The 18,934-nt window shown below is 44.6% G+C and overlaps 1 protein-coding gene, 1 long non-coding RNA gene and 2 pseudogenes across 2 annotated transcripts; 3 read left to right on the plus strand and 1 right to left on the minus strand.

Annotated features, from left to right (window-relative positions):
- The first annotated feature begins 1,048 nt into the window (after positions 1 to 1,048).
- LOC128419979 (uncharacterized) lies at positions 1,049 to 4,512 on the plus strand. The gene is made up of 3 exons (XR_008331948.1): positions 1,049 to 1,187; positions 1,631 to 1,704; positions 4,436 to 4,512. It is a non-coding gene; the product is annotated as an uncharacterized LOC128419979 (long non-coding RNA).
- A 945-nt stretch (positions 4,513 to 5,457) lies between these two features.
- Positions 5,458 to 8,000, minus strand: LOC128419980 (disintegrin and metalloproteinase domain-containing protein 21-like). Its single transcript, XM_053401317.1, has one exon. It carries the CDS (start codon positions 7,998 to 8,000, stop codon positions 5,745 to 5,747), a length of 2,256 nt encoding a protein of 751 aa, XP_053257292.1. The 3' UTR covers positions 5,458 to 5,744.
- A 3,049-nt stretch (positions 8,001 to 11,049) lies between these two features.
- Positions 11,050 to 16,327, plus strand: LOC128419982 (NADH-ubiquinone oxidoreductase chain 2-like; annotated as a pseudogene).
- Positions 16,328 to 16,389: 62 nt separating this feature from the next.
- LOC128420350 (cytochrome c oxidase subunit 2-like) lies at positions 16,390 to 18,767 on the plus strand (annotated as a pseudogene).
- The last annotated feature ends 167 nt before the right edge of the window (positions 18,768 to 18,934 follow it).

An 18,934-nucleotide genomic window follows, 5' to 3' on the forward strand; every position in this document is an offset into this window, starting at 1 on the left:
CATTTTGTGCTGTGTTTTCCTGATGTGGAAAGAGCTTTTAAGCACCCCACGTTGTCTACTGGGCTCTCATGAGATTTCACGGGAACTTAAATGGCCCTATGAGATCTCGTGAGGGCATCTCAGAGCTTGTGTGCTGAATGAGACGTGCCCATTAAGGAAAGCAAAGTGCTTAAAAGCTCTCTGCCTTGCTTGGAGGGTAAGGTCTGCTCTCGTGCTGGCTCAGGAAAGTAAGGAGGGTCACAGGAGGGCGGATCAAGTATATGTGGTTTTGCATATATGGGGCTGTTCAATATCTGGTTTTCAACATCGCAATATATCACCAGCTAAACATAGCAATATACCGATATATCACGTAGTCTGAAATAAGGCTGGAGCTATGTAGAGGCATTGGCTGGCTTCACGTCATGTTTTGCGATATGTTGCCAGGTCTAAAACTATGACGCCGATATCACAGTATAGACTTCAAACCAGTTTTGGATGCTGTATCAATATATCGCCCAGCCCTAAATGTAACTCACATGCCAGATGCGATTTTGCTGTATTTTTAGTGCTACCTGTTTCATCTACTTCATTGCTATTATAAGAGGAGGTTGTGCTGAATTTTATTTTATTTACACATTGAGTGTATTGCTCATGTTAGTGAGATTTCTAGCAACACCTTCCTCTGAGGAAGTCAGGGTGTATTTAATCCTGGGCTTCATTGCTGCCTGAGGCTTAGAGCCCAAGCCCTCCTCATTAAACGCGATCAGGTGGAACTACAGTGGAACCTCGGGTTGCGGACGTAATTCGTGATGGAGGCACGTCCGCAACCCGCATCATTCACATCCTGAAGCACCACGTCTGCACAGGCGCAATTTGGCGCTTCTGTGCATGCGCAATTCAGCGTTTCTGCACATGTGCGAGCGGCGAAACCCAGAAGTAACCTGTTCCGGTACTTCCGGGTTTCCCGCAGTCCGTAACCCGAAAACATGTAACCTGAAGCATCCGTAACATGAGCTATGACTGTAGTAGATTCTGATAACTGGTTTTGGTTTTTCTGCAGGTTTTGCTTCTCCAAGCCAGAGCGCTGTACAAGAGGTTTCTGAATTCAACCGGCTACGTGGGCGATCAGGAGTGGGCGATGATTAAGATGGTAGAGCAAAGAGTGTTTTTGTACCCCATGATATTTTTTTGCTGCTGGGGTCCAGGTAAGGAAAGCTGGGGAATGCCCTGCCTTTGACAGTCTGCCTTGTTACGTGTCTAGAAAGTCCATGAGAGTTACCCCTGGATAAGTAGATATAGATATATCTGTGGCTTGCCCTCTCAGATAAGTTAATTTAAAGGAAATAAATAAAACAATGTTCCTTCTTACCTTTTCTCCCGATAACCCACAAAAAAAGTATTCTGGAAAATTAGGGGCAGGTGATGATGGGAATTGTAGTCTGAAAACATCTGGAGTGCTGAGGTTGGGGAAGCCTGCTTTAAAGTTTTGAAGTTTTGGGATTTCTTTGAGAGGATGCAGGTTTAATAAGTAAAACAAATAATTGGCTGGGGAAATAAAAACACCTAGCTGTGCCTTACTGAAGTCACTTTGGGGCTACAGCGATGTGATATTATTGGTGACTGAGTCCTCCCCTTTTGATTTTTCCAGCCTTTATCCTTGGAATCTTCAGACTGACATCTTTGGAGCACACCAGGCCGTACATGGGATTTTGTGTTTTAGAGGTAAGCATTGTGTTAATCTTTGAAGCCCTGAACAACTTAGGTCCCGGGTAACTCAGAGATCGCCTGAACCCTCGATCACCTGCAGGAGAGTCTTTGCTTGTGCCCCGAGTTTATGACGAAAATTTGACAACAACAAGAAGCAGAGACTTTAGTGTTGTTGGCCCAGTCCTGTGGAACTCTGCGCCACTAGAGATTTAGCAGGCGCCTTTTTGTGCCAGGTTTTCAATGCCCGCTGAAATTTTTTTCTTTTCCATCAGGCTTATGCAGGCAATTAAGAATGCATTCCCCGCCCCCACAACAGTTATCCGATTTCTGATTTTAACATTTTTATATGGTTTTCATTGCATGGTTTTATGTGCAGTTGTTGTTTATTTTTAAATTGAATACGGTTCTGAGAAATACAAATTCAAATGCGAGCAGCCCTGTTACCTTGCTGAAAACAAGCAGGTCTGGGCCTTGTCAATGCCTGAGCAAGTGATTGTGGGAATGTTCAGGGTGGCAGGAGAGGATATATTGTTTATTAATATCCTTCCTAACTTGCGCTAGCAATTTCCTTTCCTTAGCAGAGTTTACATTCCTCTTCTCATGCACAGCAAATAACTGGTTGCAGTCTCGTGTGAGCCTCTCACTATTATACAATTCAACCTGTCTCAGATTGAATTGTACGTTCCTGGTAAATTCCCTTGAATCCTTCTTAAAAAGAATAAAGATGCCACAATCTTATTCAAAGATGATAAAAACAAGTTTACTCACATCAGTTCACAGTTGGATCCCTGAAGGCAAACTTAGTTACCAATATGTATCTACCCCATATGGGGGAATAATCCCAGTGCTGCTGCTAGCTGAGAGCTAGCAGAGCAGTCCTAGCTAGAAGCTGGTCAAACGATGAAGGAAGTCAAAGAGAAAGAGGGGAGCTGTGTGACTTGTCCTTTTGTTACCTGGACAGGTAAGGTCACGCCCACCTTCTATCACATGCAAAAGGAAGGATGCTCCAGCCAGGAGGAACAGGAAGTTTTGACTGGCTGGACCAAACATTCCCTCGCATGTCTTCTCTAGCGTTACAAGGAATGTTGTACTTGACTGCCTCTCATGGATTACATCCCACAGTGATTGCGTGGGAGCCACATTTGGATCCCTCTGGGCTCCATGACGGAAGCTGTCAATGCAAGGAAAATAAATAAAAATAAAACAAACAATGTGAGCCTCAGGTCAACCCCTGACGGCACCACTGATATGACCAGCGCTGTGGACAATGGGACCTATGGGCTAGCCCTGCACGGTGGGCCCCTTGCCCCGACTGCAGCTGGGGTAATAAAGCCACATTAAAATGAATCCTAAAAACTAATAGCAAACTCATTCTCCACCTGCCAATTGCACCGTCCACCTTCCAAGAGAGAGGAAAGCATCACTCAAAGTTTGCAGAAGTTCAGAAAATATGTTGGAGTAAAGGTAAAGGGACCTCTGACCATTAGGTCCAGCCATGACCGACTCTGGGGTTGCGACACTCATCTCGCTTTATGGGCCAAAGGAGCCGGCGTACAGCTTCCGGGTCATGTGGCCAGCATGACTAAGCTGCTTCTGGCAAACCAGAGCAGCGCACGGAAACGCCATTTACCTTTCCACGGAGCGGTACCTATTTATCTGCTTACACTTTGAAGTGCTTTTGAACTGCTAGGTTGGCAGGAGCAGGGACCGAGCAATGGGAGCTCACCCCGTTGCGGGGATTCGAACAGCCAACCTTCTGATCGGCAAGTCCCAGGCTCTGTGGCTTAACCCACAGCGCCACCTGTGTCCCGTTATGTTGGGGTAGGGGAATGCTAAAACAGCCCAGGGAAGACAGGAACAGGTTTTCTGTCATCTCCAGCTGGGTGAGAGTGCCTTTTTCAAAAATGATTTTTTATGAAGACAACTCTGCATACAGCTTGTTCGCTTCAGCCCTGTGTGAGCTGGCGACAACTTATTGCCTAGGCTTGTAGGGTCCTGCCCGCCTCTGCTCCCCCCTCTTTTCATCTTCAGGGCTCAGTGGCGGGAGGGAGGGCAGAGATAATCACCAGCACCCCCTCCGCCCCCCAGGTCTCAAGTTTGGGCCCTGAAATCTATGGGGACGGGGGTGCTCCTAACCTGGCAAGTCTACTGAGCATGTTCAGGAGCTACACAATGCTGATCGACTTTTGCTTTTGGGCAGGTGGGTTTTTTTTTTTAATAGAAAAAACAGGATGGAGAAGGAAATGGACTCTCCTGGCTTCAGCCGAGAGGAAGAGCTGCGCAGCGCCCCTTCAGCCAAGCGGGAGGAGAAATGGAAGGGGCTCCATTTATCCTGCAGCTTCGCTGTAGGGGCGCTGAGCAGAGAGGGGGAGAATATTTTTTTTCCTGTTCTCCCCCTCCTATGGTCCAGTGCGTCCTATGGCCCGGTGTGTCCTATAAAGCGAAAAATACGGTATTTCATGGAGTTGGACCAGTGGCTTTCAGGCAAGGGTCCCTCCCAGACCTACCTGGAGGTGTCAGGGATTGAACCCAAGACCTTCAGCATGCAGATCAAGGGGTTTAGTGCTGCGTTGTGTTCCTTCCCCCCCTAAAAAGTAAATTAAGGTGGTAGTCCTCATGGTCTTGAGGAGGTGGGAAAGAGCTGATTGAAATGGCACCACCGTATTCTGCTGCTTCAACTGGAATTTTGCTGCTCTCCAGTTCTGCTGCAGCCACTGACCTGCCCGTCTCCCCATCTCTCTCCTAGGCCCTGACAGCGTCATCCCAGGGCCTCCTGAACTGCGCTGTTTACTGCTGGACCCAGCATACGTTCCGCTGCATGAAGTGCAGGGCCTGCCAAGACGGCGAGACCCAGACGCCGCTCCTGCGGTCCCAGAAGAGGTTCTACGAAAGCACGCTGCCCGCTGCTGGACGCCAGGTGGAGGCCAAGTCCGCTGCGGGCTCCACGGCGCTGTGAGCAAGGGAGCTTTTGGAGTCCCTCTGGCTGAGCACCCGAAACTCTCTCCTCCCACTCCTTTGGCACCCTCCTCACTGCCACGTATTGCCAGAGGGGAAGGTGGGCAGCCCAGCCACCTTGGCCCACCAGGCTCCCCACCTGATCCCACCCATGCCCTGCCAAGTTAAAGAGACCTTATCCAGTCCATCGTGTGTGGTGTGTGTGTACGCTTGTACACACGGAGGGGGCCCTTTGAATACATTGCGAGTTGTGCACATCTCTGCATGCTTACTTGGAAGCAAGTGCCACCCCTGCAATGGGACTCCCTCCTGGGCAAGTTTGGGCGGCCATATAAGCATGTCTCTCTTCCATCATTTGCTCAGCCTAAGCTCAGTTTTGGCCAACATGGTGTCCTCCAGCCGCTTTGAACCAAAACTGCCCTCAGCCCTGGCCATCAAATTGCAATAAGAGAATCTTGTGCTCAGGTCCTGCTTGTGGGTTTTCCACATGCCTCTGTTTGGCCACTGTAAGAACATGATGTTGGACTTGATGGGCCATTGGCCTGACTCGCCAGGACTCTTCTCCTGTTATGTCTTTGCTGTTTCACCCTGGATGAAAAGGGCGAGTGAGGGAAAGCCAAGTTTGTACACATGGTTAATTGTGCAAACCCAGTTCCTAAATGCTAGTGAAATGATACTTAACGGTCCTTGAAGTTCTGAGTTAGTCACCCAACAAGGACAAACTGTTTTACTACTGCTAGGTTACACAGCACGGAGTGAAACATTTGATTTCATTAAACTATTTCAGTGCATTCTTCTTAAGGCTTTTGCAACTGGGGGAAAATGCAAATTTTATTAGAGCAAAGACCGTATTACAATTGCTCCTATTATAAGGACTATATACAGGGGAAATTTATTTCTGGGATGAGGGAGCATGTGCGCCGCCCCGACATATGGCTGAACTACAGTTCCCATCAGCCACTGGCACAGCATGGTCAACAGCCAGGGATGATGGGAACTGGAGTCCACTTGCCACCAACCTCTGCTTTATTATAGATGCTTTGGAGTGCAGTCGATGTCTTAACAGGAGGTCCAAGGATGCCTTGAAATGTCCACAAGCATTACTCTTTGGAATCTGTAGAGTTCAATCCTTCCTTTACTTTGCAAACGCGACAGGAATCAACTTTGTCAACATCTAGGCTGCTGCCTTGCAGATTCCCTCCAACCCGTGAGCTGGTGAATTGCCTACACCATTCTGGTAGCTTCCACAGCCTTGGCACAATAAAAGTGATAGCGGCAAGAACCAGGACTCCTAGAGGGATCACTGTTTCAAAAGTTCGTTTCACGACTTTTGTGCTCCAGTTCTGCCTTGGATACCCACCATCGATGCTTCCCCCAGACCCCCAAAACATGCAGTTTGGAGGGGCCCAGCCACTGTTGCAGTGGCAGTTATTGAGGTTGTTACAAACACCTCTGTCATTGCACTTTTTGTTGGGATCACACACTGCCTTCTTCCTGAAAATGCACGTATGGTTCTTGCAGAGTTTCCCAGGGCCACATGGAGTGCCATCAGGCACCATTCCGAGATCCACAAAATCTGTCCCGCCATGGTAGGCCACGCTCCAGCAGCTAGCGCTAGTGCCTGACAACTCAGTGGGAGTCACGGCATAGTGTGGCATTGAAGGTATGTTTCTGACGTTGGTACACTGAACTCTCCCGCACTTTACGTCTTGAGGCTGGCATTTCACAAAAGTACTTCCTGTCCAATCCCTGCCACAGTTGCCATACGCATCCCCCACACTATTCCGAGACTGAAAGCAGGATGCTGGAGCCGCTGTGGCTCCATAGCCAAAGATCCTGGCGCACAGGTAGTTGTGAGTCCAACACTGCTTGGCATAACAATGGGAATCGTATTTGCTGCACGGCGTCCCGTCTTGCATGTACACATCATTGGGGCACCACTCAGATTTCCCACTACAGTACTCAGGAAGGTCACACTCATTGATCTGAATTCGACAAAGGTCTCCACTTGGAAGGAAGTGACAGTTTTTACAACATGGCCCAGAAGAGCATTGTGCAGGTGGCTTCAAGGTGCAGTCAGGGTTGCAGCAAAGATTCTGCTTGCACCTCTGCGTGCCGCCGCAGTCGCATTCTTCTCCCTTATCCAACACTCCATTGCCACAATGCTTGATAGATGGTATCTTTTGGGGCCTGTTGTTCAGGCAGTCCAGGTTCCCTTCCAGCACAAGTTCTGCAAAAGTGTGAATGCTGCAGTTGCTGAACTTGTTCGTTTCTGCCTTGTACGAATGCATGACACAGGTTTTGTATCCTCCACAAACACAGTTGGATTCGTCGTGTTCAAGCCCCATGTGATGACCCAACTCATGGGACATGGCCCTTGAAAAGAGAATTGGATTCTTCTGCAAGTAGCTCAAAACCCCTGCAGAATAGCTTGGCCTGCAGATGGCATTACCATATGACTTCCCGAGGGTGTGCTCGAACTCCTGGTGAGTGAGCAACAGGGCTGTGTCGTGCTTCATCCACTTCGCAAGACCGTTCACTCTCCAGCTGTTGAAATTATTCAGAAGCAACCCAACCTCATTTGTAACCTCGAAAGGGTTGCCTGTGTTCCAGATCTCCAGTCCAATCAGGACAATACTTGTGTGCAGCTCCCGGAAGTGCACACCCATTAAGTTAACTATGTCCAAAATGAGGTATGCCATCCTGGTTTCATTGGCACCTTCAAACTGAAACAGCTTCTCGTCCACAACAATGTACAGCTCAATGTATTTTGGGTGCCTTGGGTCACGCCGGGTCCCTCTTTCCGCCCTCAGTTCTTCTGCCTGACGCTTTGCAACTGGAGCTCTCATTCCACACATACAAGGCTTTGGTTCGTTGATCAGGTAGAGAAGGTGCTGAAAAGTTGAAGAATCGTGGAAAGGCTCTATGCCATAATTTCTGTCTCTGATACTTAGGAATCCTGTCAAGCCAGAGCAGGTCTTCAGAACCACAAGCGAATTGGCTACGCCATCCACATGCCCTTCGTGGTAGCATTCAACAGGGATGTAGGGATGACTTTCGATCCGTCTGCCCTGGGAACTGTATGTGAAGAGTGGGAGGTTTTTGACCAGGAAGTCGTGCTTCCTGGGCTTCAACTGAATGACGTAGTCCTTTCCTGATACATTGAGGATATAGGAAAGTTCATTCTTCTTGGCTTTCCCTCCCCAAAGCACCAACTGCCTTGGGGTGATCACTTCATACGACGTATACTCAGGAGCAGGAAATGAGCTGGTGGGAAGGAGGAACCCCAGCAAAATAACAGGATTCGTCAACTGCAGAACCAGCCATTTGTGGAGGCCACCACTGCCATGTGCCATGATTTTCTCTTCTCAGAAGCGGTTGTGGTCACCTTTTTGGGTGATAAGAAGGACCAAAAGGAAGAAGGATGGACACCAAAGAGAGGAAGATACCCCAATAATTATATTCCTCTAGTCCCAGGAATTCTCATTTAATCTTCTAAAGTGTATTTCCAGAGACTTCTAGATGACAAAGGAGATGACAAAGAGGGAGGAAGAACCACCATGCCAGTTCAACTGTCCTCTCCTGTGGTGGGAAATTCCATGACCAGGCTAACAGTTTCTCATGCTATTTGAATATGGACATTCCATCTGCTGAGGCAGGTGGGCATTGGAAGAGCACGGAACACGGTAGAGAGCAGCTGTTTGCTATTCTCGATGTGGATCCGGACCCACTTATTGCTGGAATCCTGGCCAAGAGGGCTAACCTAGGCCAAATTCACACTGTGGGCTTAAAGGGGAATTGTGAAGGAAGAGTATACATGAGTAGCCAACTGTGACAGGGGGAAAGGTCAGGCGGGCTAAAGCTCAGAATGATCTCAGGCTTGCAAGAGAGGTGAAAGATAATAAAGCCACTTCCGAACTGAAGAGGAGGTGGGGTTGCGGGCCCACGCCCTCCCCATGCACACGGGGGCTGGCTCACAGCCCCCGCAAGAATGAAGGAATCCTCACGCGTGTCATCTCCCTGCCTAGCCAATGGGCTGGTCGGGGGTGTGTGTGTGTGGCCTGGGCTATTTATGCCCGGCGCGCCCGAGGACCGCCCTCTCTTCGCCTCTCCAGCTGATAGCCAATAGGCCTAAGCCAATACCGCTCAATTCCTGCAATCAATAAAGTTGTGGCTGTTTTCGCCCATTAACCTTAAATACCGTGTCCTGTGTATTTATTTCTCAAGGGGGGAGGGGGACTTGCCACGCAATAAAGGTTTATTTGGCTATGTTCAAAGCAGCGGGAAGAACAAGCAAGTGGTAGGTCCACTGAGGGGAGAAAACAATGAAAGGCGGGAACTGCAGCCCAATATAGGAGAAGTGGTGGGAAAGGAACACCTAGCTACGTTAAACAAATTAAAAGCTCCAGGGTCTAATGAGCTGTACCCAAGGGTACTAAAGGGGTTTGAGAATGTAATCTCAGAGCCTCTGTCTATAATTTTTGAGAATTCCTGGAGAGCAGGTGAAGTCCCTACAGACTGGAGGCAGGCAAATGTTGTCCCTGTTAAGTTGTGGGTGAACATATCAGATGACACAGCGATTCTTCAAACAGCTCTTCTTTTTTCAGAGGTCAGAACAGGAACTGAGCTGAAGGGCTCAGTCAGCCTGCTTATATAGAGCTCCAGTACACATAATTGCTACAACTTTCTAAAACTATCCAATCACTGAACATCACTTTCGATCCCTTATTTGAACACTTATCCACAGTATCCCCCTGCTGGCCCAGGGTGAGAACTTCAGCACATAACACCCCTCCCCACCGAGATAAGGCGTTAGTTACCATCGTAATGGTTTCCTTATATACAGCACTACACGTTGGTTCAATTAGGCACAAAAGCATATCGGTTACATTTCACATACTTCCATTAGACCAACAGTATTACATGTCCAACAACATAGTCCTTTAAATAAGTTGGGCGCTTGGAAACTCTGCCAGACTGCCGGGGAGCAGTACCCAGGTCCGTTGGGCTGCCCGATTCTTGCTGAGGCTGTGGCGTGACCCTAGGTGGCGTTGAAACCAAGTCCCCTGGAACCGCTGCTGTGGGTGGAACCTCCACAAGTGGAGTTGGCGAAATGTCAGGCACGGCAGTGGTCTGAGTCTGTGGGAAGTCCGGCAGACCCTCTGAAGCGGCTTGGTTCGGCTCCACGCCCCCAGTTTGCGACCACACGAAAGCTTAGAAACAAACTAGGATTAGATACCCTACTATGCTAAGCCCTGAACATTGATAGTTATTTATACAATACTTTCCGCCAGAGAACTACAAGTGAAAAACTTGAAACTCAAAGGACTTGACGGTGTCCCATATCGACCTAGAGGAGCCTGTCCTATAATCGATACCCCTCGTTCCACCCAACCTCAACTAGCAAATCATCAGCCTATATACCGCCGTCGACACTTTATCCTATGAAGGTCCAATAGTAGACACAACAGCCTTAACGCTAATACGTCAGGTCAAGGTGTAGCAGATGTTGAGGAAGAGATTGGCTACATTTTTTATGATAAAAAATACGAATTGCACTATGAAACACTGCATGAAGGTGAATTTAGTAGTAAAACAGATAAGAGTGTCTGTTTTAACAACGCTCTGGGACGCGTACACACCGCCCGTCACCCTCCTCAACAAAAAACTAAAGCAACTTTCATAAACAAAGATTACTTAAACTAGAGGAGGCAAGTCGTAACATGGTAAGCGTACCGGAAGGTGTGCTTGGATTAACAAAGAGTAGCTTATATAAAGCACCCAGCTTACAACTGGGAGATGCCGCATCCTAAACCACGACCTTTTTGAGCCCAACAACTTCAGCCAAATAAACCCACAAAACCCCAAAAACCCATTAAACCAAAACATTTCTTTCGGCCAGTAAATGAGATTAAACCCCACCATTGGCCTTACAAGTACCACAAGGGAACAGTGAAAGAACAATGAAAAATCTTAAGCATAAAACAGCAAAGACCAACCCCTGTACCTCCTGCATCATGGTTTAGCAAAACCCCTTCAGACAAAGCGAACCTTTAGCCTGCCTCCCCGAAACCAAACGAGCTATTCTTAGGCAGCTATTAATCTTGAGCACACCCGTCCCTGTAGCAAAAGGGTGGGAAGACCTAAAAATAGGGGCAAAAAGCCAATCGAGCTTGGTGATAGCTGGCTGCTCAACAAGAGAATTTAAGTTCAACTTTAGGCACACATTGAACCAACACCTCTAAATTCATTATTTTTTTCCTAAAGAAAATCAATGGGGGTACAGCCCCATTGAACCGGAATACAGCCCGAACTGAGAGAGACCTAACTTTTTAACTATGAGTAGGCTTCAAAGCAGCCACCACAAATCGCGTTATAGCATTAACCAAAATTAATCCCACAACCTAAACCAACCTCCTGACATACCCCGAGCTATTCTATACCAATATAGAAATACCAATGCTAAAATTAGTAATAAGAAACACTAATTTCTCTTTGCATACCCTTAAATCAGAATAGAAAAACTACTGACAATTAACAACACTACACAACCACATATTTACCCTAGAAAACGTTATCTAAAACTTGTTAACCCAACACAGGAATGCACAAAAGAAAGGCAAAAAGCCGTAAAAGGAACTCGGCAAAAATTTGTCCCAACTGTTTACCAAAAACATAGCCTTTAGCCCTACAAGTATTAAAGGTCTCGCCTGCCCAGTGACTCTTTAAACGGCCGCGGTATCCTAACCGTGCAAAGGTAGCATAATCACTTGTCCCCTAAATAGGGACTAGAATGAACGGCTAAATGAGGACGAAACTGTCTCTTACGGGCTGGCCAATGAAATTGATTCTCCAGTACAAAAGCTGGGATGAACCCATAAGACGAGAAGACCCTGTGGAGCTTCAAAACCAAAAGCATCAAACATGCCTCTTGGATTTTTAGTTGGGGCGACTTTGGAGCAAAAAAAACCCTCCAAAAAATCAACTTATTTATTAAGAATAACACACCAAAAATAATTTTTAGACCCAGCAATATTTTTACTGTCTGACCAATGAACCAAGTTACCCCAGGGATAACAGCGCCATCCTCTTCTAGAGTCCTTATCGACAAGAGGGTTTACGACCTCGATGTTGGATCAGGACACCCCTATAGTGCAGCCGCTATAAAAGGTTCGTTGGTTCAACGATAAAAGTCCTACGTGATCTGAGTTCAGACCGGAGAAATCCAGGTCGGTTTCTATCTATGAAGCACTATTTTTAGTACGAAAGGACCAAAATAGTGGGACCCACGCTAAACAAGCGTCCCAATTAAAACTACTGATTCTTACTAAAGTAGTTAACTATGCCCACCCAACCTCACCAAAATAAGGTTTATTAAGGTGGCAGAGTCAAGCAATGCAAAAGACCTAAAATCTTTCTACAGGGAAGCAAATTCCCTTCTTAATAATGCAGAATCTTATAACACACATTATTAATCCAATCTCGTATATTATTCCCATCCTTATTGCCGTAGCATTCCTAACACTGCTTGAACGAAAAATCCTAGGCTATATACAACTCCGAAAAGGCCCAAACATGGTAGGACCTTTTGGAATTCTACAACCAGTTGCTGATGGAATTAAACTGTTTATTAAAGAACCAATTCGCCCAACACACGCATCCCCAATACTTTTTATTTTAGCCCCAACCCTAGCCCTCTTACTAGCCCTAATAATATGAACCCCAATACCTATACCCTATCCACTAGCAGACCTAAACCTAGGCCTCCTATTTCTTCTTGCCCTCTCAAGCATAATAGTTTATACAATTTTATGATCCGGATGGGCATCTAACTCAAAATACGCCCTAATAGGGGCCCTTCGAGCTATTGCACAAACAATTTCCTACGAAGTCACCCTGGGCATTATTTTACTTTCTATCATTATACTAACCGGTGCCTTCACAATGTCTACTCTTATTGTTACACAAGAACACATATGACTAATTCTACCCACATGACCTCTAGCCATAATATGATATGTATCAACCCTAGCAGAAACAAACCGAGCACCATTTGACTTAACAGAAGGAGAATCCGAACTCGTCTCAGGTTTCAATGTAGAATACGCAGCAGGACCTTTCGCACTCTTTTTTCTAGCTGAATACATAAGCATTTTAATAATAAATACACTATCATGCATTTTATTCTTTAGCCCAACCATTACTCTACAAACAGAACTTTTTACAATCAACTTAATAACAAAAACCACCCTACTAACTATTGGATTCTTATGAACTCGAGCCTCCTACCCACGATTCCGCTATGACCAACTAATGCACCTTCTATGAAAACAATTCCTCCCAGCTACTTTAGCACTTTATTTATGATATATTTCTCTTCCAATCTCACTAGCTGGCCTTCCACCATTAACTTAATTCACTAGGACGTGTGCCCGAGATCTAGGGGTTACTTTGATAGAGTAAACCACAGGGACTTACTAACCCCTCACCTCCTATAGAAAGATGGGATTTGAACCCACACCTAAGACTCCAAAATTCTTTGTACTACCATTATACTACCCCCTAGTAAAGTCAGCTAATAAAGCTCTTGGGCCCATACCCCAAAAATGTTGGTCAAACCCCTCCTTTACTAATGAACCCCTACATCATGTCCATCTTAATCTGCAATTTAGCCCTTGGAGCAATCATTACCGCCGCCAGTTATCACTGATTCCTAGCCTGAATTGGTTTAGAACTAAATACCCTTGCCATCATCCCAATCCTAGCCAAACACCACCACCCACGAGCTACCGAAGCAGCAACAAAATACTTTATCATTCAAGCAACTGCCTCGTCCATTATTTTATTTTCAAGTATTATTAATGCATGAAACACTGGAACCTGAGATATTACCCAACTTACAACACAGCCAGCCCCTACCATACTATTAATTGCTCTAGCCATAAAATTAGGCTTAGCTCCAATACACTTCTGACTACCAGAAGTCATACAAGGCACTGACATAATAACAGCACTAATTATTGCAACATGACAAAAATTACCACCAATATCACTACTCTATCTCACCTCCAACCAACTCCCAATAACACTTCTATCATTATTAGCCATCTCCTCTACATTAATTGGTGGGTGATCCGGACTTAACCAAACCCAACTACGAAAAATCATAGCATTTTCATCAATCGGACACCTAGGCTGAATAATCTCCATTTCACTTATTTCCCAAAAACTTCTTCTCCTAACCTTATTAATCTATTTATTCATAACAACTTCAATATTTATCATTTTCATTACCTCAACAACCAAAACCACCAAAGATCTAGGAATAATATGAACAACTTCCCCAACACTCTCTTCTATTACAATAATTACCCTTATAGCACTAGGAGGACTACCCCCACTAACCGGCTTTATCCCCAAATGACTAATTCTAAAAGAATTAACCACCAACCTCCTTTTACCACTAGCAACTGCCCTCGCCCTATCTTCCCTATTAAGCCTAATGTTCTACATGCGCCTAACTTATGTTTCAACCCTAACCATCTCCCCAAACACATCAAACAACCCAATAAAATGACGATTTAAACCCACCAAACCAATTAACCCAACTCCTATAATTATTAGTATACTCCTATTAATCCCAATCACACCACTAATTTATGCCTAGAAGCTTAGGTTAACCTAAACCATAGGCCTTCAAAGCCTCTAATAGGGTCCTAACCCCCTAGCTTCTGATTAAGACCTGTATAATTTTAATATACATCTTCTGAATGCAACCCAAACACTTTAATTAAGCTAAGGCCTAAACTAGATGGACAGGCCTCGATCCTGCAAAACTTTAGTTAACAGCTAAAAACCCAATCCAGCGGGCTTCCATCTTTCACTTTTCACCTGTTTCTCTTCCCCCGTTTGAGAAAAAAACGGGGGAAACCCCGGCACTTATGGGTACTTCTCCAAATTTGCATTTTGGCGTGAAAACAACACCTCGGGGCTGTGGTAGAAAGAGGATTTGGACCTCCGTAAGGGGGTTTACAGCCCCCCACCTAGTTACTCGGCCATTCTACCTGTGTCATTAATTCGTTGACTATTTTCAACCAACCACAAAGATATCGGCACCTTGTACCTATTATTTGGCGCCTGAGCTGGTATAGTCGGCACAGCCCTTAGCCTTTTGATCCGAACAGAACTAAGTCAACCCGGAACCCTTCTTGGTGATGACCAGGTTTATAATGTTATTGTTACAGCTCATGCTTTTGTTATAATTTTCTTTTTGGTAATACCTGTAATAATCGGGGGCTTCGGAAATTGACTAATCCCACTAATAATTGGTGCTCCTGATATGGCATTTCCACGAATAAACAACATAAGCTTCTGACTACTACCACCATCACTGCTTTTACTCCTCTCATCTTCAGGCATCGAAGCAGGTGCCGGCACCGGTTGAACTGTCTACCCACCATTAGCCGGAAACATGGCCCACGCGGGAGCCTCAGTAGATTTAACGATCTTTTCGCTCCATTTAGCCGGAGTTTCCTCTATTCTAGGTGCAATTAACTTTATTACCACCTGTATCAACATAAAACCCCCTAATATAGCACAGTATCAAACCCCCCTATTTGTTTGGTCTGTCTTAATTACAGCAGTGCTTCTTCTTCTTTCTCTTCCTGTCTTAGCTGCTGGTATCACCATACTATTAACAGATCGAAACTTAAATACATCCTTTTTTGACCCAGCTGGCGGAGGAGATCCAATTCTTTATCAACACTTATTTTGGTTCTTTGGTCACCCAGAAGTATATATTCTTATTCTTCCTGGTTTTGGTATAATCTCTCACATTGTCACGTATTATGCAGGCAAAAAAGAACCCTTTGGCTATATGGGAATGGTGTGAGCCATAATATCAATTGGCTTCTTAGGCTTTATCGTATGAGCCCACCATATATTTACAGTAGGAATAGATGTTGACACCCGAGCTTACTTCACCTCAGCTACAATAATTATTGCTATCCCTACCGGAGTAAAAGTTTTTAGCTGACTTGCAACGCTTCATGGCGGAACAATTAAATGAGATGCCGCTATATTATGAGCTTTGGGGTTTATCTTTTTATTTACAGTAGGGGGTCTTACGGGGATTATTTTAGCTAACTCCTCACTAGACATCGTTCTTCATGATACGTACTACGTAGTTGCTCACTTCCATTACGTTCTGTCAATAGGCGCTGTATTTGCAATTATGGGTGGATTTGTCCACTGATTTCCCCTCTTTACAGGCTATACCTTACACCCCTCATGAACAAAAGTTCAATTTGGCGTAATATTTACTGGAGTTAACATAACATTTTTCCCACAACATTTCCTTGGACTAGCAGGCATACCTCGACGCTACTCTGACTACCCAGACGCATATACTCTTTGAAACACTATTTCATCAATTGGCTCCTTAATTTCCCTTACAGCTGTAATCATAATAATATTTATTATTTGAGAAGCTCTAGCAGCTAAACGTGAAGTCCTCACTCTTGAATTAACAAACACAAACCTAGAGTGACTTCACGGCTGCCCTCCGCCATACCACACATACGAAGAATCAACCTATGTACAAACCTCAAGGGAGGGGGGACTTGAACCACCTCTAACCAGTTTCAAGCCAGTCACACATCCTCTTATGTTTCTCCCCTTATAAGGTTCTAGTAAAATAATTACATAACTCTGTCAGTGTTAAATTACAGACTTCAAGACCTGTGAACCTTAGTGGCACACCCAGCACAACTAGGCTTCCAAAATGCAGCCTCCCCCATCATAGAAGAACTCCTTCATTTTCACGATCACGCATTAATAATTGTTTTTTTAATTAGTGCCCTAGTACTATATATTATTAGCTTAATATTATCAACAAAACTTACACACACCAACACAATAGATGCCCAAGAAGTTGAAATAATTTGAACGATCCTCCCTGCAATTATCCTTATTTTAATTGCACTTCCATCCCTCCAAATTCTTTATCTAATAGACGAAATTAACAACCCCCATCTAACCATTAAAGCTATTGGCCACCAATGATATTGAAGCTATGAATACACAGACTACGAAAATCTACTATTCGACTCTTACATGGTTCCAACATGTGACCTAAATCCAGGAAATTTTCGCCTATTAGAAGTAGACCATCGAGTTGTAATTCCTATGGAATCCCCCATTCGAATCTTAATCTCAGCAGAAGATGTTCTACGTTCATGAGCTGTCCCAGCACTTGGCATCAAAACAGATGCAGTCCCAGGTCGATTAAACCAAACTACCTTAATTACATCCCACCCTGGTCTATTTTATGGCCAATGCTCAGAGATTTGTGGATCAAATCATAGCTTCATACCGATTGTTGTGGAGTCAACACCCCTAAAATATTTCGAAGCATGATCTAAAATAATAATCTCTTCATCACTAAGAAGCTAACTTGCAGCACTAGCCTTTTAAGCTAGAGAGGGAAACAACTTTCCCTTAGTGACATGCCTCAACTTAACCCTGCCCCTTGATTCATAATATTTGTACTAGTGTGAATAACCCTTATTATATTTCTTACAAAAATTACTAATACCAATGCCCATCTCTCAGCTCCTCAATATAAAAAACAACCCAATAACCACTACTGAACCTGACCATGACCCTAAGTTTTTTTGACCAATTTGCTATTCCTAACATATTAGGAATTCCACTAATTATCCCAGCTTTGTTTTTTCCACTAACCATTTGATTTTCGACTAATCGCCTTATCCAAAACCGTTACTCAATCATTCAATCCTCACTCATCATTACTGCCACAAAACAAATAATACTACCTATTAGTACTGCAGGACATAAATGAGCAAGTACTTTTATAGCACTTTTACTAATACTCACATTATTTAACACCTTAGGATTATTACCCTACACTTTCACCCCAACCACTCAACTTTCAATAAATATAGCTCTTGCCGTCCCAACCTGATTAATAACCGTATTAATTGGATTACGAAACCAACCAACAACTTCACTAGGTCACCTTCTCCCAGAAGGTACACCAACACCACTAATTCCCATATTAGTAATAATCGAAACAGCCAGCTTACTTATTCGTCCAATCGCACTAGGCGTGCGTCTAACAGCCAACCTAACAGCCGGACATTTACTAATTCAACTTACCTCGACAGCTGTGTTGGCCCTTATAAACAGTATAAGCTTAACTGCATCAATAACTCTCATTACATTAATTTTATTAACCTGCTTAGAAATAGCTGTCGCCTTAATTCAAGCATACGTTTTCGTGCTACTTCTAACACTCTACCTACAAGAAAACATCTAATGACTCACCAAGCACACCCGTTCCATATAGTTGACCCAAGTCTATGACCCCTAACAGGAGCCATCGCAGCCCTCTTACTAACATCCGGCCTTGCAGCGTGATTCCACTTCAATAATATAAATTTAATTTATCTTGGCTTTATTATCATACTTTTAACAATACATCAATGATGACGAGATATTATTCGCGAAGGTACATACCAAGGACACCATACAATGCCAGTACAAAAAGGTCTACGATACGGCATAATTTTATTCATCACCTCAGAAGTGTTATTTTTTGCCGGATTTTTCTGAGCCTTCTACCACTCAAGCCTCGCCCCTACCCCTGAACTTGGAGGCCAATGACCACCAACAGGAATTCACCCTTTAAACGCCCTTGAAGTCCCATTACTAAACACAGCTGTCTTGCTTGCCTCCGGGGTAACAGTAACATGAGCCCATCATGCCCTAATGGAAGGAAAACGAATTGATGCCATTCAAGCATTATCATTAACAATCTTACTAGGCCTATACTTTACAGTTTTACAGGCCAGCGAATACCACGAAACATCATTTACTATCTCAGACAGCGTCTACGGTGCAACCTTCTTCGTAGCCACCGGCTTCCACGGCCTCCATGTAATTATTGGATCCACATTTCTCATTGTTTGCCTCATTCGACAATCCATATTTCACTTTACAACAAATCACCACTTCGGGTTTGAAGCAGCCGCCTGATATTGGCACTTTGTAGATGTTGTATGACTATTCCTATATGTATCAATCTACTGATGAGGCTCTTACTTTTTTAATATAGCTAATATAGGTGACTTCCAATCATCCAACCCCAGTTAAATCTGGGGAAAAGTAATGAGTCTAACGCTAATATTAATTATTGCCACACTAATCTCTAGTATCTTAATACTAGTAAGCTTTTGATTACCACAAATAATACCAGATATAGAAAAAC

The sequence above is a fragment of the Podarcis raffonei genome, chromosome 8 (assembly GCF_027172205.1).
Source record: "Podarcis raffonei isolate rPodRaf1 chromosome 8, rPodRaf1.pri, whole genome shotgun sequence".
Taxonomy (NCBI): Eukaryota; Metazoa; Chordata; class Lepidosauria; order Squamata; family Lacertidae; genus Podarcis; species Podarcis raffonei.